Source organism: Salvelinus namaycush, chromosome 34, assembly GCF_016432855.1.
Source record: "Salvelinus namaycush isolate Seneca chromosome 34, SaNama_1.0, whole genome shotgun sequence".
Lineage (NCBI taxonomy): Eukaryota > Metazoa > Chordata > Actinopteri > Salmoniformes > Salmonidae > Salvelinus > Salvelinus namaycush.
The window spans coordinates 1,453,124-1,470,851 of NC_052340.1; the positions used below are offsets into that span (position 1 = coordinate 1,453,124).

General features: G+C 40.7%; 1 protein-coding gene across 1 annotated transcript in view; it reads right to left on the minus strand.

The window, feature by feature from the left end:
* The window catches only part of LOC120028321 (interleukin-1 receptor accessory protein), a 33,208-nt gene extending 16,507 nt beyond the window's left edge, over positions 1-16,701 (minus strand). Inside the window, exons 1-2 of the mRNA XM_038973529.1 lie at positions 16,018-16,701; positions 13,794-13,888 (exon numbers count right to left, since the gene is read on the minus strand). Coding sequence (XP_038829457.1) covers positions 13,794-13,888; positions 16,018-16,019 — 97 coding nt within the window. The 5' untranslated portion in view covers positions 16,020-16,701. The remainder of the gene's footprint in view (positions 1-13,793; positions 13,889-16,017) is intronic.
* Positions 16,702-17,728: the final 1,027 nt, after the last annotated feature.

The window sequence follows — 17,728 nt, forward strand, 5'->3', positions numbered from 1 at the left end:
GTCAAACGCACGCTCATTGACAATGTTGACCAGCCCTCGGCTGGTTTTAAATACTTGTGGCAGAATTGGTCATTTACCGGTCTTATAATACATGAGCTCACTTGCGCTAAGGTTGGAGGGGTGGCAATATCTGACGTTTGTCTTTAAAAACGTGCGCCAAAGTGCCAACTTCAGGCGGTGCTGGTGGGGATATGAACGACCTACCAAAAGCTGGTCTAAGTGGCATGGACTTTGATTGCGGAAGCGCAGCCTATCCAGCCGTGATGCACAGTGCCCATATGCGCATGGAACACGAGAGATGTGCTTTTTGTGCCCCTAAACCTCATATTTAGAAACATAGAAACAAACAAACATTTTCCCCCATTTAGTTTAATTTGATTAAAAAACAAACATAGCCCCCTCTCCTTTAAATAAAGGCCGTTTGTTTATCCTGCCCAAGGCATTCGCCAAGTAGTCAAGACTGTCGATAAAAGGTTTGGGCGCAGCAAAAAAAAAGCTGTATTAAGATATAAATGTTGGCGAGCAGCAAAAATGTGAGCGGACATCCCTTTTAATCTGTACATTATTTTAGCCAGCTCCTGTTTGTTATACTGGATGAGCATAAAAACCCTCATATAGGCTATATGTCCATATGCCCATCATGAAACGAGAGATGAGCTGATGCTCTATTTAGAAACAAGTTGCTTGTTTTCAATTTCATGTGATTAAAAAAAACAAGCCCTCAGTAGGCTACCCTCACACTAAACCTAGGCCTACTATAACAAAAGCCGTTTCAACCGAGACTTAGGAGATGATTGTGGACTACAGGAAAAGGAGGACAGAGCACGCCCCCATTGTCATCGACGGGGCTGGAGTGGAGCAGGTTGAGAGCTTCAAGTTCCTTGGTGTCCACATCAACAAACTAGAATGGTCCAAACACACCAAGACAGTCGTGAAGAGGGCACGACAAAGCCTATTCCCCCTCAGGAAACTAAAAAAGATTTGGCATGGGTCCTGAGATCCTCAAAAGGTTCTACAGCTGCAACATCGAGAGCATCCTGACTGGTTGCATCACTGCCTGGTACGGCAATTGCTCGGCCTCTGACCGCAAGGCACTTCAGAGGGTAGTGCGTACGGCCCAATACATCACTGGGGCTAAGCTGCCTGCCATACAGGACCTCTACTCCAGGCGGTGTCGGAGGAAGGCCCTAAAAATTGTTCAAGACCCCAGCCACCCCAGTCATAGACTGTTCTCTCTACTACCGCATGGCAAGCGGTACCGGAGTGCCAAGTCTAGGACAAAAAGGCTTCTCAACAGTTTTTACCCCCAAGCCATAAGACTCCTGAACAGGTAATCAAATGGCTACCCGGACTATTTCCATTGTGTGCCACCCCCCCCCCAACCCCTATTGTTACGCTGCTGCTACTCTCTGTTTAACATATATGCATAGTCACTATAACTATACACTCATGTACATACTACCTCAATTGGGCCAACCAACCAGTGCTCTCGCACATTGGCTAACCGGGCTATCTGCATTGTGTCCCACCCACCACCGGCCAACCCTTCTTTTACGCTACTGCTACTCTCTGTTCATCATATATGCACAGTCACTGTTCATCATATATGCACAGTCACTTTAACCATATCTACATGCACATACTACCTCAATCAGCCTGACTAACCAGTGTCTGTATGTAGCCTCGCTACTTTTATAGCCTCGCACCTGTATATAGCCTGTTTTTTTACTGTTGTTTTATTTCTTTACCTACCTATTGTTCACCTAATACCTTTTTTGCACTATTGGTTAGAGCCTGTAAGTAAGCATTTCACTGTAAGGTCTACTACACCTGTTGTTTTTGACACAAGTGAAAAATAAACTTTGATTTGATTTGAACAAAAATGCGTCCGGTGTATTTCTTATCCCATGCATCAATTAGCCAAGGAGCCTATCCATAAAGGTTTTCTAAAATAATGGTCTGCTCGTGAGGCTTTAGACATCATGCTTTTACATTATTCACAATTCACATACAGTGCCTTCATAAAGTATTCACACCCCTTGACTTATTCCACATTTTGTTGTCTTACAAAGTGGGATTAAAACTGATGTAATTGTAATTTTTTAGTCAGCGATCTACACAAAACACTTTGTAATGTCAAAAGTGGACAAAATATTCAAAAAATAAATAAAAATAATAATCTTGATTAGATAAGTATTGAACCCCCTGAGTTAATACATGTTAGAATAACCTTTGGCAGCGATTACAGCTGTACTTGTATTTGTTCCAAGGCAGCAGCTACTCTTCCTGTGGTCCAGCAAAGTTAAGGCAGTTTATACAATTTTAAAAACATTACAATACATTCACAGATTTCACAACACACTGTGTGCACTCAGCCCCCTACTCCATCACTACCACATATCTACAGTACAAAATTCCTGTGTACGTGAGTGTATAGTGTGTATGTTATTGTGTGTGTGTGTGTGTGTATGCATGTGTCTATGTTTGTGTTGCGTCACAGTCCCCGCTGTTCCATAAGGTGTATTTTTATCTGTTTTTTTAACTAAATTTTACTGCAGTTACCTGATGTGAAATAGAGTTCCACGTAGTCATGGCTCTATGTAGTACTGTGCGCCTCCCATAGTATTTTCTGTACTTGGGGACTGTGAAGAGACCTCTGATGGCATGTCTTGTCGGGTATGCATGGGTGTCCGAGCTGGGTGCTAGTATTTTAAACAGACAGCTCGGTACCTACAGCTTGTCAACACCTCTTACAAAAACAAGTAATGAGGAAGTCAATCGCTCTTCCACTTTGAGCCATGAGAGATTGACATGCATGTCATTAATGTTAGCTCTCCGTGTACTTTTAAGGGCCAGCCGTGCTGCCCTGTTCTGAGCAAACTGCAATTTTCCCAAGTTCCAGTTGCGACAAAACCAGGGCCTGTAGGACCTGCCTTGTTGATAGTGTTGTTAAGAAGGCAGAGCAGCGCTTTATTATGGACAGACTTCTCCCCATCTTAGCTATTGTTGTATCAATATGTTTTGACCATGACAGTTTACAATCCACGGTTACTCAAAGCAGTTTAGTCTCCTCAACTTGCTCAATTTCCACATTATTCACTACGAGATGTAGTTGAGGTTGGAGGTTTAGGGTTTAGTGAATGATTTGTCCCAAATACAATGCTTTTAGTTTCGCAAATATTTAGGACTAACTTATTCCTTGCTACCCATTCTGAAACGAACGTTTTGCAGTCATTTCCGTCGCTGTAGTAGCTGACGTGTATAGTGTTGAGTCATCCGCATACATAGACACACATTAGAAAAGATTGAAAAAAAGCAAGGGGCCTAAACAGCTACCCTGGGGAATTCCTGCTTCTACCTGGATTATGCTTGAGAGGCTTCCATTAAAGAACACCCTCTGTGTTCTGTTAGACAAGTAACTCTTTATCCTCATTATAGCAGGGGGTGTAAAGCCATAACTCATATGTTTTTCCAGCAGCAGACTATGATCGATAATGTCAAAAGCTGCACTGAAGTCTAACAAGACAGCCCCTATAATAATGTTATCATCAATTTCTCTCATCCAATCATCAGTCATTTGTGTAAGTGCCGTGCTTGTTGAGTGTCCTTCACTATATGCATGCTGAAAGTCTTGTGAAATAGCACCATTTTTTCCAGAAGTTTACTAAGGGTTGGTAAGAGGCTGATCGGTTGGCTATTTGAGCCAGTAAGGGGGGCATTACTATTCTTGGGTAGAGGAATGACTTTAGCTTCCCTCCAGGCCAGAGGGCACACACTTTCTAGTAGGCTTAAATTGAAGATGTGGCAAATAGGAGTGGCAATATAGTCCGCTATTATCCTCATAATTTTCCATCCAGATTGTCAGACCCCGGTGGCTTGTCATTGTTGATAGACAACAGTAATTTTTTCAACTCTTCTACACTGACATTACGGAATTAAAAAGTACAATTCTTATCTTATCCGAATTTTGGCAGATATACTTGGATGTGTAGTGTCAGCGTTTGTTGCTGGCATGTCATCCCTAAGTTCCGTTTATCTTGCCAATGAAAAAGTAATTGACCCTCCTGTTGTGTCCGTCTCATGTTGATTAATTCTGTGTTCCCGGTCCAAAATGACCACCCCATTATAGCTGATTATAAATCCATAATAATACATATATTATCACCTAATGTTGTGTTAGATCTTTTTATCAACTTGAGTTCTTGAGAACATTACGTTAAGTGTTTAACTTCTACTTGCTATTTATGGCATGTAGGCCTCATTGACCTGAGCTCATACAACTCGTTTTTGAGTAAAAAAAAGCATAATGTATGGACAATTTTGACTATAACAAATACTCAGATGAAACATATTGTACTATTTGTAACAGACTACTTTGTGTCGAAGTTTAACAAGGACTCTCTCCTCCTCACCAGTGTCATAATCAAAGATATGATCAAGAGCCTCACATACAGTATATCGTTTCGTCATTGTGCTGCCACAGAATGAATTGTGAGCAAGGCCTCAAAAAAGCATTATCTACCAGAGCTGTGAGAAAAGTTCTATATACAGTTGAAGTAGGAAGTTTACATACACCTTAGCCAAATACATTCAAACTCAGTTTTTCACAATTCCTGACATTTAATCCAAGTAAAAATTCCCTATCTTAGGTCAGTTAGGATCACCACTTTATTTTAAGAATGTGAAATGTCCAAATAATAGTAGAGAGAATGATTTCTTTCATCACATTCCCAGTGGGTCAGAAGTTTACATACACTCAATTAGCATTTGGTAGCATTGCCTTTAAATTGTTTAACTTGGGTCAAACGTTTTAGGTAGCCTTCCATAAGCTTCCCAAAATAAGTTGGGTGAACTTTTGGCCCATTCCTCCTGACAGAGATGGTGTAACGGAGTCAGGTTTGTAGGATCCATGTTCGCACACGCTTTTTCAGTTCTGCCCACACATTTTTTGAGGTCAGGGCTTTGTGATGGCCACTCCAATACCTTGACTTTCTTGTCCTTAAGCCATTTTTCCACAACTTTAGAAGTATGCTTGGGGTCAATGTCCATTTGGAAGACCCATTTGCGACCAAACTTTAACTTCCTGACTGGTGTCTTGAGATGTTGCTTCAATATAACCACATCATTTTCCTCCTCATGATGCTATTTATTTTGTGAAGTGCACCAGTCCCTCCTGCAGAAAAGCATTCCACCAACATGATGCTGCCACCCCCGTGCTTCACGGTTGGGATGGTTCTTTGGCTTGCAAGACTCCCCCTTTTTCCTCCAAACATAACGACGGTCATTATGGCCAAACAGTTCTATTTTTGTTTCATAAGACCAGAGGACATTTCTCCAAAAAGTACGATCTTTGTCCCCATGTGCAGTTGCAAACCGTAGTCTGGCTTTTATATGGCGGTTTTGGAGCAGTGGCTTCTTCCTTGCCGAGCGGCCTTTCAGATTATGTCGATATAGGACTCGTTTTACTGTGGATATAGATACTTTTGTACCTCCTTCCTAAGGGGTATGAAGGCTGCGTGGTCTCATGGTGTTTATACTTACATACTATTGTTTGTGCAGATGAACGTAGTACCTTCAGCATTTGGAAATTGCTCCCAAGGATGAACCAGACTTGTGGAGGTCTACAAATTTTTTTCTGAGGTCTTGGCTGATTTCTTTTGATTTTCCCATGATGTCAAGCAAAGAGGCACCGAGTTTGAAGGTAGGCCTTGAAATACATCCACAGGTACACCTCCAATTGACTCAAATGATGTCAATTAGCCTATCAGACGCTTCTAAAGCCATTACATCAGTTTCTGGAATTTTCAAAGCTGTTTAAATGTACAGTCAACTTAGTGTATGTAAACTTCTGACCCACTGGAATTGTGATACAGTGAATTATAAGTGAAATAATCTGTCTGTAAACAATTGTTGGAAAAATTACTTGTGTCATGCACAAAGTAGATGGCCTAACCGACTTGCCAAAACTATAGTTTGTTAACTTCTTATGGCTGGGGGTAGTATTGAGTAGCTTGGATGAATAAGGTGCCCAGAGTAAACTGCTTGCTACTCAGGCCCAGAAGCTAATATATGCATATTATTAGTAGATTTGGATAGAAAACACTCTGAAGTTTCTAAAACTGTTTGAATGATGTCTGTGAATATAACAGAACTCATATGGCAGGCAAAAACCTGAGAAAGAATCCAACCAGGAAGTGGGAAATCTGAGGTTTGTAGGTTTGCCTATCCAATATACAGTGTCTATGGGGTCATATTGCACTTCCTATGGCTTCCACTAGATGTCAACAGTCTTTACAACCTTGTTTCTGGCCTCTATTGTGAAGGATGAGGGAATGAGATATATTTTCACAACCAGGTGTCTGGCAGAGTGCCATGAGCTCACTCAGGCGGGGCCCCGTGAGAGGTAGCTGCGTTCCTTTTCGTTTCTAAAGACAAAGGAATTCTCTGGTTGAAACATCATTGAAGATTTATGTTAAAAACATCCTAAAGATTGATTCTATACATCGTTTGACATGTTTGTACGAACTGTAATGGAATTCTTTGACTTTGTCTGGCCTGCGCATTATGAATTTGGATTTTTTTTAACTAAACGCGCGAACAAAAATTAGGTATTTGGACATAAATGATGAACTTTATCAAACAAAACAAACATTTATTGTGGAACTGGGATTCCTGGGAGTGCGTTCTGATGAAGATCAAAGGTAAGTGAATATTTATGACACAGCGGTTGCATTAAGGAGAAGTTTATCTAAAGTTCAATGTGTAACACTTGTATCTTTTATCAATGTTTATTATGAGTATTTCTGTAAATTGGTGTGGCTCTCTGCAAAATCACCGGATGTTTTGGAGGCAAAACATTACTGAACGTAACGCGCCAATGTAAACTAAGATTTTTGGATATAAATATGAACTTTATCAAACAAAACATGCATGTATTGTGTAACATGAAGTCCTATGAGTGTTATCTGATGAAGATCAAAGGTTAGTGATTAATTTTATCTCTATTTCTGCTTTTTGTGACTCCTCTCTTTGGCTGGAAACATGGCTGTGTTTTTCTGTGACTAGGTACTGACCTAACATAATCAGATGTTGTGCTTTCGTCGTAAAGCCTTTTTGAAATCGGACACTGTGGTGGGATTAACAACAAGTTTACCTTTAAAATGGTGTAAAATACTTGTATGTTTGAGGAATTTTAATTATGAGATTTCTGTTGTTTGAATTTGGCGCCCTGCACATCTCAGCCGTAAGAAGTTAAGAAGAAATTTGTGGAGTGGTTGAAAAATGAGTTTTAATGACTCCAACCTAAGGGTATGTAAACTTCCGACCTCAACTGTATTATTGAAACAATGTTGACATTGTGAGAATGCCAACAGGTGTGGTTCCCGTGGGGAAAAGATTCTATTGGGAAAAGGTTACCTTGGGGGTTTCCATGGAAGCCAAGAAGGGGAGTCAGGTGTGTGTGTTTGTGTGTGTCTGCGCTCAAACACACATGCATGTGGGGGTCTGGGAGAGGAAGTGTGTCCATCTGATGAATGGGCATGTACCTGAACTAAATTTTATACACTATTTGTAGTCTCACCCATTCATTTCTAATGACCGGTCATTTTTGACCGGGAACACCACAGGTGTACAAAAGTTAAATAAAAACACACAACATTTTTTGAAAATCATCAAAATGTATTTTGTGTGTTCAGATGACCTATGTGAACAAAGTCATGGAACCTTACGACAATCAGATTAAATTAACTACATTTTTCAGAGAAAAAAAAACTTGTAAATCGGTCAAATTCGACCGGAGCACAGCAGGAGGGTTAAAGTAGTTGGCAATATCAGTGGGATTTGTGATAAATGAGCCATCTGATTCAATGAATGATGGAGCCGAGTTTGATTTTTTTCTGCAAAAAATGTCATTTAAGGCGCTCCAAAGCTTTTTGCTATGATTCTTCATATCATTTATCTTTCTTTCATAGTATAGTTTATTTGTATTTTTATTTAGCTTAGTCACATGATTTGTATTCATTGACTACAGCTCAGCGTTCAACACCATAGCGCCCTCAAAGCTCATCACTGAGCTAAGGACCCTGGGACTAAACACCTCCCTATGCAACTGGATCCTGGACTTCCTGACAGGCTGCCCCCGGGTGGTAAGGGTAGGTAATAACATCCGCCACACTGATAATCAACAAGTGGGCCAGTCTGGTGTGCGTGCCCAGTCCCCTCCTGTACTCATTGTTCACTCATGACTGCACGGCCAGGCACGACTCCAACACCATCATTAAGTTTTGTGATGACAACAGTGGTAGGCCTGATCACCGACAACGACGACACAGCCTATAGGGAGGAGTTCAGAGACCTGGCAGTGTGGTGTCAACATCACCAACAAACAAACATGGTCCAAGCACACCAAGACAGTCATGAAGAGGTCACGACAAAACCTATTCCCCCTCAGGAGACTGAAAAGATTTGGCATGGGTCCTCAGATCCTCAAAAGGTGTTCTACAGCTGCACCATCGAGAGCATCCTGATGGGTTGCATCACTGCTCGGTATGGCAACTGCTCGGCCACCGATCGCAAGGCACTACAGAGGGTAGTGAGTAAGGCCCAGTACATCACTGGGGCCAAGCTTCCTGCCATCCAGGACCTCTATAGCAGGCACTGTCAGAGCAAGGCCCTAAAGATTGTCAAAGACTCCAGCCACCCTAGTCATAGACTGTTCTCTCTGCTACCGCGCAGCAAGCGGTACCGGAGCGCCAAGTCTAGGTCAAAGAGGCTTCTAAACAGCTTCTACCTCCAAGCCATGACTCCTGAACATCTGATCAAATGGCTATCCAGACTATTTGCATTGCGCCCCCCGTCCCCCCCACCCCCATCTCTTTTACACTGCTGCTACTCTGTTATTATCTATGCATTGTCACTTTAATAACTACATGTACATATTACCTCAATTACCTCGACTAACCAGTGCCCCAGCATACTGACTCTGTACCGGGATCCCCTGTATATAGCCTTGCTATTGTTATTTTACTGCTGCTCTTTAATTATTTGTTATTTTTATTTATTTTCTTTTTGGGGGGTATTTTTCTTAAAACACCTGCTGTAATTTTGCACATGTGACAAATAAAATTAGATATTTGATTTGTGAAATATGACTTCAGATGTCACTGGTGTTGAATTTCCACCACAATATGTTGAATATGAACAATCATTTGTCTTGGTAAAATGTATTTTATAACATAAGTATTTGAAAATTCATCACCAAAGAGTGTTTTCACACACTTTTTTTGCAGCAGGCAGGTTACAACAAGCTAAAACCAACTGATGAAATCACTGGCGACCGATATACTTGCACATAATTTGTGCAGAAGTAGAAAGATGTGGGTTTATTTTTACTACTTTCTCACTGTCTATCGGAGTATGCGTCTGTGTTTGCCCCTGGTCCTCAGTGCCCCTGTTTCATACAGTAGCAAGTGAGTCATGCTACAAGAAGACAGGTCGCAGGAGACAATGTTCGCGATTGGATTTAGAATATTGATAAGTGGCAGTTGGGACATTGAGTGTCACGAAATGTTGACCCTGAGGACCTGCATATTCGCACTTTAAAATGGAGCTTGTTTCTCAATATAAGTTCCTGTGTGTCTGGATTGATGACAAGTTATCCTTCGTAACGCGTATAAAAAATATGGCTAAGATCCAAGATTGTTTTATCAAAATAAATCATGCCTTAGTATTAAAAATAGGAGAAAGATTGTTCAAGCAACGCTTCTCCCTGTATTGGATTTTGGTGATATTGTTTACATGCATGCGGCAACCTCTTTTAAAACCCTTGGACGCAGTCTACCATTCAGCAATATGTTTTATCACAAGGGACAATTTTAGGACTCATCATTGTAGCCTGTATAAAAATGTGGGATGGACCTCTCTGTCTGTAAAAGAGCTGCATTCTCTTTTATTTATTTACAAAGCAATCTTACAGAAACTCCCTCCATTTGTAACTTCATTAACCTCTCTAGGGTACGTGAGACGGTAGCGTCCCACCTCTTCAACAGCCAGTGAAACTGCAGGGCGCCAAATTCAAAACAACAGAAATCCCATAATTAAAATTCCTCAAACATACATGTATTTTACACCATTTTAAAAGATACACTTGTTGTAAATCCAGCCACAGTGTCCGATTTCAAAAAGGCTTTACTACGAAAGCAAACCAAATGATTATGTTAGGTGAGTGCCTATTCACAGAATAACACAGCCATTTTTCCAGCAAAAGAGAGGATTCACAAAAAGCAGAAATACAGATCAAATGAATCACTAACCTTTGATGATCTTCATCAGATGACACTCATAGGACTTCATGTTACACAATACATGTATGTTTTGTTCGGTAAAGTTCATATTTATATCCAAAAATCTGAGTTTACATTGGCGCGTTACATTCAGAAGTTCCAAAACATCCTTTGATTTTGCAGAGAGCCACATCAATTTACATAATAGTCATAATAAACATTGCTAAAAGATACAACTGTTATGCATGGAATTTTAGATGCACTTCTCCTTAATGCAACCGCTGTGTCAGATTTTAAAAAAGCTTTACGGAAAAAGCAAACCATGCAATAATCTGAGTCGGCGCTCAGAGCCCAATCAAGACACAAATATATCCGCCATATTATGCAGTCCACAAAAGTCATAAATAGCATTACAAATCTTCACTTACCTTTGCTGATCTTCGTCGGAATGCACTCCCAGGACTCCCACAATTTTTCGGTAATGTCCAAAATTTGTCCAAATAGCTACTTTTGTTAGCGCGTTTGGTAAACAAATCCAAAGTCACGAAGCGCGTTCACTAAAAACAGACGAAATGTCAAGTTCCGTTACAGTCAGTAGAAACATGTCAAACGATGTATTGAATCAATCTTCAGGATGTTTTTAACATAAATCTTCAATAATGTTCTAACCAGAGAATTCCATTGTCTTCAGAAGTGCGATGGAACAGAGCTCCCTCATGTGAACGCGCATGGTCAGAGCATGGTCAGCTCATGGCAGACCATACTCATTCCCTTCTCCTTCGGCCCCACTTCACAGTAGAAGCATCAGACAAGGTTATAAAGACTGTTGACATCTAGTGGAAGCCTTAGGAAGAGCAACATTACCATTATCCCACTGTATCTTCAATAGGAGCTGAGTTGAAAATCGACCAACCTCAGATTTCCCACTTCCTGGTTGGATTTTTTCTCAGGTTTTTGCCTGCCATATGAGTTCTGTTATACTCACAGACATCATTCAAACCGTTTTAGAAACTTCAGAGTGTTTTCTATCCAAATCTACTAATAATATGCATATTCTAGCTTTTATGCCTTTGTAGCAGGCCGTTTACTCTGGGCATGCTTTTCATCCGGACGTGAAAATACTGCCCCCTACCCCAAAGAAGTTAATTAAGATAAGAATAATAAGTTTACCAAACCTGTTCACATGAATGGATAACACTAGAGATCCCTTCAGTCTCCACAGATTTAGGAAAATCCATGTTTAGTTTTTCTGCCCCTAATTTGTGGAACAATACACAGAGTTCACTACAGCTAGATGTACTGGTGCCACTCATTATTGATTGAGGACCTGAATGTCATTGCTTTTATTAAATGTTTATTTTTGTTAATTGTGTGCTGAATTATATTTTTATTATACATGTGTATGTTTTAATATTCTGTTTTTATTGTAATGTGTACAGGGCTCTCTTGTAAAATAGATTGTTAATCTCAATGTGATGCCCTGTTTAAATAAAGGTTAAATAAAATAAATTAAAACAATCTTTTTAATTGTCTAAATTATTATTTTGGCCAAAACACTTGCAAACTCAGGTGATCACTACACAACAGCGAGTGGACACTCAATAAAGGGCTTAGCGCCAAGTGCTCGGGTTTGAGATTCAGCCAGAGAATGTGCTCATTCAACCAGAAACATAACGGGCCCGTCAACCTATTCTCGAATTCCCAATGTCAACCTCAAGCTAGTCCTGCATCGGGTTGGATACCCACGGTTCTCCCGGGGTGAATCAGCTGGCGGATGGAATGAAAACATTACTTCAATCCGTGAGTCGGCTCGCGGCTCAGAACAATTACATTGCAGGTCGGAAACATTTAAAATCAAGATAAGGCTACAAGCCAGTCACGCATTTATAGTGTGTATAGGATGGGGAACTGTCCCTTATTTGTGTGGTGCTAAAACGTTTTAATTTGTCCACGCTCAGAGCTTATGTTCCTTCTCCCCGTGTGAGAATATGACACGTTGCAAGAGTTTACTTTTCCTGGATAGCATAGCTCACGCGAAAATGGATATCGTAGAACTAACCGGATAAATAAAAAGTAAAGGATATTATGATAAGGGAATGTCACACCCTGACCTTAGTTATCTTTGTTTTCTTTATTATTTGGTTAGGTCAGGGTGTGACAAGGGTGGTTTGTTTAGTTTTTGTATTGTCTAGGGGTTTTTGTATGTCATGGGGTTTTTGTATGTCTAGGGGTTTTTCTAGTCTAGGTGTTTATATGTCTATGGTTGCCTGGATTGGTTCTCAATCAGAGGCAGCTGTTTATCGTTGTCTCTGATTGGGCACCATATTTAGGTAGCAATATTCCTTGGGTATTTTGTGGGTTGTTATGTCTATGTGTAGTTGCATGTCAGCACTCGGTTTAAATAGCTTCACGGTCGTTTTTGTTGTTTTGTTAGTTTGTTTAGTGTTTATTCGTTTATTAAAGAAGAATGTATTCTAATCACGCTGCGCCTTGGTCTCCTCTATACGACGAACGTGACAGGGAAACAGGTGCTGCGTGAGTGAAATCCCCAGTTTGGAAGGTCAACAAAGAGGAAGATGGATACACAGCCTACACAAAGTGCAAGCAGATAGACCTATTTGTTTTCCATAATTCGGTTAATTATTACATTAATTCAGGCATATGCAGGCCATACAAAGTGTAAACCGGTGCGGGTAGTAGTTTGAGTAGCCTACTAAATAAATGTCGCTTATTTTTGCAGCCTATATTTGATTCTGGGAATAGTTTGTTTAAGTTGTAATTAGGCCTAAACTATTTTATTATCTAAACAATATTGAATGTAAAGATATTGTTTTGTTAGGTTGGCTATAGGCTTTCATTAGGTAAAAAGGCAAATTAAAATCAGAATCACCTTTATTCGCCAAGTACATGTGCACACTCAGAATTGTACTTGGTGATAAAGGCAATTTTTGTGATTTGAGTGACTTATCACATTGTGAAAATAAAAACATACCGTTCTTAATTCATGGCATGGTTTCCTTTCATCCAAATGTTGAATAGACATGAATTCATGCAGGGAAGGGAAATAGTAGTAATAGCCTAATAGTATTAATTATAATAAAGCCTACTACTGTGAAGTCACAAATACAATTAATTCAAATGATGTCATATGGCAGGTAAAGGATCGGCTCCCGAAAACAATCCTATGCGACTGGGTCGGGTTGCGGAGAAAAATCTGTCCTGATGGGTGGGGTTACGAACTGATGTAGCCGGCATGAGGTGGGTGCGGCTCCAAAAAACTGACCTGTGCAGGACTCTACCCCCTACACACATAGTTATGGGATAGTTTGGAAAAGACTGGATAGGTGTAATAAATATGGTGTGAACTCCATTTAGCAAAGTGGAGCTATTCTTATATTCATATCCAATATTTTATCATCTACATGAATTGCCTACGGAGGGAACTAGGGGTCATATTCGGAGTGTAGCATAATACTGACCAATCAAAATCTCCTTGTCTGAACTATCACTCACCTGAGTGGACACTGGATGAAGTGGTGGCTGGAGTAACCCCACCTACTCCCACCATGGCAACTGAGAGAGACAGGAGAGCTGTGATGAAGAGAGCCCTGGGGAGGGAGAGGGAAACCATGACCATATGTCTGCCTCGATCTCTACAATAACTCAGCTATTAATTATACAAATATTGATTTAGCACTCAGTCAGTTCTGTCAAACTTTGGAGGGGGTTGAGGGAAAGAGACAAAATGATGGGACAGGGTCATAGTAAAGGCAGACGAGGGAGAGGGAGAGAAGAGTTGACGGGAAAGAGAGAGAGAGAGAGACATGGAAGGAGACGGAAAGAGACACAGAGATGCAGGGAAGGCGACTAGATCAGGATTGTGAGAGAGAAAGGAAGAAATAAGTGGAGGAAAGGAGAGAGTAAAGAGAGAAGAGGCGGAAAGGAGAGAAGAGAAGAGGGATATCAAATTATGGTGATCTGCCACGCATGAAAGGACTGAGGTAGGTAATGACATGTGGTGGCTCCCCGGAAGCACATATGGGTGCCTCCACCTCGATCACCGCTTTCTACTGCAACAGCAGATGAACAAGAGGCTGCCTTCTGCCCAAAGTCTCTGTGCCACACTATCACTGACTGAGGCACTAAAGAGAAATTGGCATGGCCTTGGCTTGGTCTGCCTATCCAGATACATTGGCACTGAACAGAGATGCTGAATTAAATACACATTGAGACACTTAGGGCGCAATTCAATCAAACCCACTTTGCAGTATTTAGAGCATAGCTCTTGATTCCCATGGTGAAATAAAATCACAGATTGTTCTATACTCTTACAAAACAAAGTGCTATCTAGAACCTAAAAGTGTTCGTTGGCTGTCCCCATAGGAGAAACCTTTTTGGTTCCAGGAAGAACCCCTTTGGGTTCCATGTACAACTCTTTCCACAGAGGGTTCTACCTGAAACCAAAAAGGATTCTACCAGGAACCAAAAAGGGTTCTCCTCTGGGGACAGCCGAAGTACCCTTTTGGAACCCTTTTTTCTAAAAGTGTACTGTAAAATGTACAACAACAACCAGGTAGACTACCCACACACTGTATAGATACAGTTGTCGGAATAAAATGTGTGCATGCATTAGTTTGTAATTAAAGAAACTGTTGAGGTGGTTTTGATTGAATTCCAGACAGACACAGTGACACGTGGAAGAGGAATATTAGAAACATAGAGATGAAGATGAGAGGTCTCTATAACCATGGCACAAAACATGGTCAAATATAAACACAGATACATTGAATGTAACATTAAAAAAACTAAAAGAACATTAAACTCACACAGATGTGTAATATGAAATCAGATTTTTATCTTATTTAATCATATTACTAATTACTTATTTCTTACCCTGTAAGCAGTCTATGGACAAGGTAAGGAAACCAATATATAGGCCTAATTGTGAAATTTGGGTGAACCATCTCTTTCAACTTTGAACTATCCCTTTATAGTCACTTCAGTTAATTATCAAAAGCAACATATGCTGACTTGTGTAAAATAAAGTTAGGTTACTTCATTTGATGTACAATACAATTTTGGACACAACAGCATTTTAATTTTAGGCTAGGCTACTTAGGCTAATTTAACTCAAAACCACTCTCTTCTGCTTATCTGAGTGTCACAAATGACTGCTTTAGTATCCACTTTTCTGGAAACATTGCCAATGCTGCCTGAATTGGCCTAGAATTTCTCATAATCATTCAACCATGGGATCGAAAGGGAGAAGTTTTCTAATGAGTCACGAAATTACTTAAAAGGGGACATATTCTAGGCTAATTCGGGCAGCATACATTAATTGATTCTGCTTCCACAAAAGAGCACTCATTATGTGTTTGAAAGAAAATCTCATTATCCGCTATGATCGATATCACGCTCTTCCTGTGTCCTCTGGCAAACTAAGACAACAACGAGACATAGGCCAATGTTTATGCAGGTCCGATCAGAATCTGATGGAGAAGAGGACGGTCTTTCTGTCAAAACTGACGAATTGTATGAAAATGCATAAAAGAAAATGATTACAATAGTTGTACAGAGATTTCTCTGCTTGCAGTGTATGGGAAAATCATTATTGCTTGAATTGTTTGGACTATAGGCTAAAAGTGGATAAAAAAGCAAGCTATAGGCTGCATGGAACTAGTACTGCAACAGTGCACAATGCGTAATAAACGAATGAATAGGTTGAGGTGATACTTACATCTCCACAAGTCCACCCTGTAGCGCTGAAAACGGCAACGGGAACGCTGACACCCCAGGCAAGGCAGAGTGGCTGTCGCAGGGTGAGGAGACAGCCGGCTGCAGCTGAGTCAGACAAACTTACGATCAGAGAGGAACGAGGGGCACGGCGGTCTTATGCCAGTAACGGTTTTGTTTTATTGTACCATTCACCACTGGACCATAAATCATATGACAAACGACAGCCACACGGTCTTGGGAATCCTTCCAATCAAAGCGACACAGTCGAGCACCCTCGAGATGCGGCTCAGTAGTAGGCTAGAGTATATTACGCATCAAACGTAGCCAACCTGTCCGTTTGACGAATGACTGCCAGCCGTCGTAAACTACTTAGAGGTTCTGCGGTATGCAAATCTCAGTGAGCCCCGGTTCGATGTTCCAGATGCCACTTGTAATTTACTTGAAATGACACTCCTCGCATTTTTGTTGCTGGATTTAGGAGTAGATAAAGCCACCAACAAAAGTTAATATTTCAGTAAGCTATTGGATAAGTCAATCAGACACCATTCTTTCTTATATTCAACATAAACTGCGTTATCGGTTTATAGTTACGGGCTAAGTGCTACGACAACATATTTACATTTAAGGAAATAAATCATTCAATCATTTTAGATCTTTCTTGGTGCTCTGCTTATTGCCATGAGGAAGGAAGTGAATCTTGTACCATAAAGTTCAACTCCTCCCTCCACGGAAAACCCAAGTTGCGAAATCTTCAAAATAGGCGTTATTTTTCGTCTATTGAGCAGTGACTGCAGTCTATGGGTATTTCTCAATTTTAGTTGCGGTTTCAGCCTTGTATCAGCAGGTAGGGGTCAATCTGCTACGGTTTTTACTAAAATGTATTCACAATATATGAGTCTAAGTTAATACATTGCAATTAATGGGGGGAAGATCAGCCTCAAACTATTAATGTATAGAGAAATCTGTCATGGATGGGTATTTTACCTTTTTTGACTGTACACGCATGATTAGAACAAGGGCGGCTGAAACTGGAAAAAAATATGTGCACATTTATCGTTATGCCAACAGTGAGCAACAATGCCTAATTTATCATAACCATTGCAGATAACAAATCCTAATTGTTAAATTGCTTCATAAATGTTCAGTCAATAAAAAAACGTTGTTATTCCGTCCTTAATGAGATGCCAAAACAACAACTGATCTGACATAATTGTTCTTTAAGTACCCACGGACCATTCCAAATGTTGTTTCATTGTTCAGTCATTGTTTCATTGTCCAATCTTGGATGTCACAGCACTACAAATTCTCTCTCTGTTGTAACAAATGGGATTTTTAACTTCCATTTCTGCAGAGTGGGAGAGAGAGAGTTTCTACAGGTATTTATGACCGTCATAAAATGGCCGACTTCACCCCTCTCCTCTTCTGCGGGAGAGAGAGGGCGCTGTAGAGCAGACCCACTGTAACTTGATCCTTCAGATCTTCACAGGAGAGTCATGACAGTCCCACTCTGGTGGATTCAACTTGGAAGGATCCTGCAAGTTGCAACCCACCATAAGAATGAACCTCGGATGTCCTGGTTTTTGGATCAGCGTAGCAGTACCCCCCTGGTGGTTTACCCTGGTAGGCTTTCTTACAGCTGCAAACCACCACAAGAATGGCCACGGGATGTCCTGGTTGGTGATCGCCGTTGCGGACCCCCTCTGGTGGTTTAC